Raw genomic sequence first — 6000 nt, 5'->3', positions numbered from 1 at the left:
AGAAACAGCAGCTCCCATCAGGGCATAGCTTCGGTCCCAGTGGAGCTCTGACAGGACAGCTGGATGATGGATCCCATCAAGTGCGACAGTCAGTCTCAAACACAACTGTCCTTCCTGAGCCACAGCTATGTGCTGTTGTTATTCTTGGGTAGCAGTAATGGGCCATGCGTGTGTGGCCATTATCCCTAAATCTCATGATCTCTGACAATGGTGGCTGGGGGCGCTGAGGGGTCGTCTTCTTTACCTGGGTCTCTGCCTAAAGAAGGCATGGAGTATTTATAGTCGTCAAGCAAGCAACACAATAGAGGGTGGAGGGGTCAGTATATCTACCCCTTGTTTTTTTGTGCTGCGCCATCACAAAGCAGCAAGGATACTGATCAGTCCTGATCCAGCTACCACTGAAGTATGGTGAGTGGACACAGATCTCACCGTCACGGCATTTTATTTAGAGTATCACCGCACTATAAAGAGACTCTCTGTTTCTGTTGCATGGTTGTTATTAGTTATATACAGATATATTCATATAGTATTCTGTCATGATATGTTTTGATAAATTGTACATTTTGCTCTACTCACACCATCGATAATGAATCAATACATTCCATGTCAATACCCTTATGCACAGAATACAGATCAGCAAAAACTCATCAATAGGACAGTACTCCAGTCGTCCTATTGACAAGTTATTGATTATTTTGGCCACTCACAATGATGAAATTTAAAAAATCTGTTTGTAACTGTGGCGTGGAGAGGGCAGGGAAGGAAACAAAGAAAGGAGAGGGAAAAGGTGGAAGGTAGGGAGGAGATGAGAAAGAAACAGACGGAGGAAAGTAAGAGGAAAAGAGAAAGGAGAGAAAGCAAGGGGAGAAAGGACAGGAAAGAAGGGAAAACAAGGAGAGAAGAGAATGAGAAGAAAAAGAAACGATCAAAGGAAGGTTGAGGAAACAAAGGAGAGGAGGGGAGAGGAAAAGGGTGGAGGGCAGGGGAGAGAGGAGAAAAAAAACAGACAGGGGAACGAGAGACAGAATGGGAAAGTAGAGGAAGCAATGAGAGAAAGGACAGGAGAGGAAAGAAAAAAGAAGGACGGAAGAGGAGAGTAGAAACATGTAGAGCAGAGGAGGTGAGAGGAAACAAGGAGAGAAAGGGCAAGAAAGGAGAGGAAAAGAAAACAGAAGAGGAGAGGAGAAAGTGAAGAAGATAGGAAGAGAGAGTAAATAAGGAGATAAAGGGCGGGAGAAGAGAGGGAAAAAAAGAGAGATGAGGTGGAGAGGAAGGCGGAGGAAACAAGGAGCAAATGGACAGGAGAGGAGACAAGGTAAGAGCAGAGGAAGGGGGAGGAACAATAATAACCATATGTTTTATTATGGTTGAACATTGAAGTCCATGTTGGTCTCATGATCCGCACTGAGACACCAAGAAACAGCAAAGCTCTGCCTCTCACTTGCACGAATCCTCTTAAGACAAAATAAAGAAATAAGTGCAGCTGAGCACCAGAGGTCCCGTCCACCAGATACACAACTGCTCCAGAGCTAATCCACAACGAGGGTTAGACAGCAGCTGTCGAAAGGCCCGCGAAGCCAAGCAGTGTGGTGTCGTCGCTCCGCATCCCCTCAGACTGTTTTTCACACTTCCTTGGCAGTCATGTAAATAGATCAACATAATCCTCGCCTCTGAGGGATTTTTGATCAAACAAGCCACAGTGTACCATCCTGTCACCACCCAGGCCCTACAGAATAATCCCTCATGTGATCCTGGGACAGTAGGAGAGCAGAGCAGCGGACCACACCCTCCCCAGGCTTAGTCTGCATTCTCACAAAATATCGGAGGCTTGAGTAAATATTTCCATAACAAACTGACAGTGTTTGTAATCCCCCCCCTAATGAAATGCGGCCCTGTATAAACCTCGCCTGTCGAGCAATTAATGCCCCCAACCCTGCGGTAAGTTTGCAGATCATTGGCTCGTTATCATAAGCGCATGTGTCACAGTAAAATCCGATAATGACTGAAGCCGGAGCCAGGTGATGATTGTGCCATCAGTATTGGATGTAATTAAAGCGTCGCTGTCGAACCCTGCAGGCACCCAAGAAAGCGAAGAGGAGAGCGGAGGGGGGCAGCTCCAACGTCTTCTCCATGTTTGAACAGGCCCAGATCCAGGAGTTCAAAGAAGTCAGTGCCACCGCCAAATGTTTTCTCTCAAGGAGTTTGATCCCCCTTTGCTGTGTGGTGTGTAAACTGGAGGAACGACCTGTAACACCCTGTGACCTCTGCAGGCTTTCACCATCATGGACCAAAACAGAGACGGTTTCATTGACCAGAATGACCTGAGAGACACGTTTGCAGCTCTAGGTTGGAACAACACTCTTTGGTGTGGGGATTTCCACTGTTATATGTTCATACACATGTGCCCAACTGCAAAACTATTTTTATAGATATATCATATAATGTTTTTTTATAATTTTTCCAGAAGAAAAGTCAATATTTCAGCACTTTGCAACTGTTGCTTTTCCTAGTCTAATGTGAAAATAAATTGAATATGATTGTGGTTCCAGACTGACACTAGGTTTCAGGAACATTGTGATTGGCACAAGACTACTGGATAGATTACTTTTAAAATTACCAGCTTGGAGGAGATCCAGGAATTATTTTAAATTTTTTTAACATTGCACGATATTTTTGTCTTTGTATTTTTTACCTTTTCATTAGTTTCCCAATAATTCCTAGATCTTGATAAAAAACAAATCAGGAATATTAGGGGACCGATATCTATGACTGTGTACAATTTGGGACTAGTAGTAGTATTTGTAGTATTTATTGTCTAAACAATTCCTAAAATAAGCAGCAGAATATGTAATGATGGATATGATCAATGGTTGTAGCCCTTAAAGTCTGCTCCACCTTGTCTAGGCCGTGTAAATGTCAAGCAGGAGGAGATTGATGAGATGCTGAAGGAGGCACCAGGGCCGATTAACTTCACTGTCTTCCTCACCATGTTTGGAGAGAAACTAAAAGGTGAGCTGGGAGTTCTGTACAGTCCAGAGCGTCATTATACTGCCAGGTGTCAGTTTGTCGGGTTCCAAAAACTAAAAATGTTCTCTAATTCAATTCAATTCAGTTTTATTTGTATAGTGCCAAATCATGATATACATAATCTCAAGGCCCACGATGAGCAGTACTTTGGTGACTGTGGAGAAAAAAACTCCCTCATTAGCTGGAAGAAACCTCCAGCAGAACCAGACACAACGTGGGCGGCCATCTTCCTCGACTTGTCGGAGAATACAAAAGTTCTGCAATAACTCTTCCTCTTAGTGAAGGCTGTAATGTTCAGTTTGTTTTGAAACTGTGTAAGCTGTGTGTGTGTGTGTGTGTGTGTGTGTGTGTGTGTGTGTGTGTGTGTGTGTGTGGGTGTGTGTGTGTGTGTGTGTGTGGGTGGGTGGGTGGGTGCCATTTTGGAGGCTACAGTTCGTGGTGCTGTTGAACTGCAGTGTATTATACAAAGAGGTGTGTCTGTTGTGTACTCTACCCTGATTGATTTGAATAGAGTGGACAAATTAATAGAAACACCTGTCAACATAACACAAACATTCGAACAATCGTGCAGGGAGGATTTATCACTTGACAGTTGTATTAGGTCACATTAGTATTAGCTAGTTGTTCCCAGTAACACAGACAGCTTGGCCATGGAAATAATGGGGAATGCATATTTGTTTTGATTTTCAATGAACCCTGAGCCATCCGTCTTTAGGTGCCGACCCAGAGGAGACCATTCTGAACGCTTTCAAAGTCTTCCATCCGGAGGGAAAAGGAACGTTTAAGAAAGAATAGTGAGTAACAGCGATGAGGTTGAGGTGAGGTGAGTGTTCCATCTGCTCATCACCTCTGCTTTTCATCACAGTGTGACACAGATGCTGACGACGCAGGCAGATAGGTTCTCTCCTGAAGAGGCAAGTGATCTACGTCTGACAGCAGCGTTTTTATTTCTTCATTGTCTACTTCTTATTTATTTTCTTTTAATTCAGTCAATACAAATTATAAATGTTTTTTTATTTCTTACCCATAGATGGAACAGATGTTTGCAGCTTTCCCTCCAGATGTAGCCGGAAACCTGGACTACAAGAACCTGGTGTATGTCATCACACATGGTGAAGAAAAAGACCAAGAATAGAGAAGTTCCCTCTGGACTTTAAAATCAATGTGTCATGTTTGTGCCAAGATATATGTGAGGGAGCACACAGGCAAACAGCAGAAGATTCAGATTCAACTATTTCATACTCAGAACTGTGTGTAAACTATTAATTATCTGTTGATCACATATATGTATGTGTGAGGGTATTGTTGTACTATATATGAGCAATTGCTTGATATGTACCATGTGAAATTAAAATGTTATGTGATAACAGTAAAGGAAATGTTTAATATGTCTTCATCAGACCTGCTATGAGATATTTTTACTGAATAAATAAAGGAAGGGAGGATTTGTATTATTGTGGAAATTTTAGTTTCACAGCACTGCACATTCACATTTCACTGGACGTGGCACCTATGAAGATATCTACAAATATTAACAGTTAAACACTTACTGTACATCTCGTGACTTTTATCAGCTTTTTTTAAATGTGTGCAGGTCAGGTCTAGTGATTAAACTTGCATTTACGGTACAAACAACAGCGGTAAAAAGGTGTTTACAAATGAAGAATTTTTAAAGTACTATAACAACTGAAAAGTTACGGGTTTGTGTTACTATTGACCAGTAGTATGAAGTTTTGATGACAAGGGAGGTTCTCATTGGCTCAGACCATGGAGACCTATGAGGAGGTTATCAGCTCCCAGTGTGAGAAACAATAACTTTTCCTCGTTAGTCCATGAAGACAGATTTGTGTGTGGCTTTACTTCCCATAGTTGAAGCAGAAAAATCTTTTCAGTAGTCACATTCAAATATTCATGTGAGTTTTAGTGAAGTGCTGACTGTGCAGCGGGGGACCATAGTGCAGGGCATGTGGAGCTCAGCAGCTACAAACCTCTATGTCCCAGGGTATTCCTTTAAGTGTAGAGCAAATATGAAAAATAAAGCATGGTGTAGCTACATATGCATTTGTTAAAAATGTAAGATAAATGAGCCTGTAACCGTCCAAACAAGAAGGTTAAAGGTCTCTTAAATAAAGGGATGGAGACAGTAGTTTACCTCATTAACCAGCAACTGAAGTTTGGCTGCACTAAGCTAAAGTCTTACAGAATTGAATTAAGCGACAGTGCTCTTTCTGTTTTAGAGACTTGATCAATCTCTTTTTCACACCTGAAATAATGTCTACCAGCTGATTTATAATGGAGACTTTGTTCAAGAACTACCAGTCTTCACAAATATCCGTCCAAACGTTAAACTGACGTTTCAAAGCAGTAGTATCCTCTGAGTCCAAAAAGGAAGCTCATAAATTGATCTGTTAGTATTTGAACTGCAACATTCTTGTTATGGTAATCATCATCATCATCATTGTTGTTATAATGATGATGATGATTATTGTTGTTGTTGTTGCTTTTGTATATTCATATTGTCATCATTATTATTTTTATTATGCTTCAAAAATATATTATTCCGACAATGAGGTTGACTAAGTGACAACTGGGCTAATATCATAGTCTAATACTAATAACATGGAGGGTCACTTCTGTTTTGAAAGTGTCTTGTTTGTGAGGACTAATGCTCCTAACACCGACTTAATGACCAAATTGATGAACTAATGCCTTTGTTGTATTTTTAGACTCAACAACTTTCTCTGTATCTTTATCCGTTATACCGGTAATGTTAGAAAAGTCAGTGGCATGAAGTTACTGTAAAATACTAAAGCTTTACATACAATCAATTTTGGATCATTGCTGCACATGGCCATATACCAAGGTGAAAGAAATGTGTTTTGTCATAATAATGGTTATAATAACAATATGTTTATACATTGTGCTGTCCCTATATCATTCTGACATAACATAATGAGATGCATATCTTGCAGG

The 6000-nt window shown here is 41.0% G+C and overlaps 1 protein-coding gene across 2 annotated transcripts; it reads left to right on the top strand.

Annotated features, from left to right (window-relative positions):
* Positions 1 to 324: 324 nt before the first annotated feature.
* myl2b (myosin, light chain 2b, regulatory, cardiac, slow) lies at positions 325 to 4465 on the top strand. 2 transcript variants are annotated; one of them, XM_062381630.1, is made up of 7 exons: positions 325 to 408; positions 2077 to 2166; positions 2271 to 2346; positions 2905 to 3009; positions 3743 to 3821; positions 3893 to 3941; positions 4058 to 4465. In XM_062381630.1, exons 1-7 carry the CDS (start codon positions 406 to 408, stop codon positions 4160 to 4162), a joined length of 507 nt encoding a protein of 168 aa, XP_062237614.1. In that variant the 5' UTR covers positions 325 to 405; the 3' UTR covers positions 4163 to 4465. The 2 variants fall into 2 exon arrangements, with proteins under 2 accessions (XP_062237614.1, XP_062237615.1); XM_062381631.1 differs by lacking the exon at positions 2077 to 2166 and having other exon boundaries at positions 336 to 408.
* The last annotated feature ends 1535 nt before the right edge of the window (positions 4466 to 6000 follow it).

Source organism: Platichthys flesus, chromosome 3 (assembly GCF_949316205.1).
Source record: "Platichthys flesus chromosome 3, fPlaFle2.1, whole genome shotgun sequence".
NCBI classification, from domain to species: domain Eukaryota; kingdom Metazoa; phylum Chordata; class Actinopteri; order Pleuronectiformes; family Pleuronectidae; genus Platichthys; species Platichthys flesus.
The sequence above is the reverse complement of the archived record's forward strand: the minus strand, read 5'-3'. Positions and strand labels throughout refer to the sequence as shown.

Bases quoted from the DNA above. Each gene is read 5' to 3' on its own strand.
- myl2b (XM_062381630.1), top strand. The intron at 2,347-2,904 runs GTTGGAACAACA...CACCTTGTCTAG, and splicing joins AGACACGTTTGCAGCTCTAG to GCCGTGTAAATGTCAAGCAG. The intron at 3,822-3,892 runs GTGAGTAACAGC...TTTTCATCACAG, and splicing joins GGAACGTTTAAGAAAGAATA to TGTGACACAGATGCTGACGA.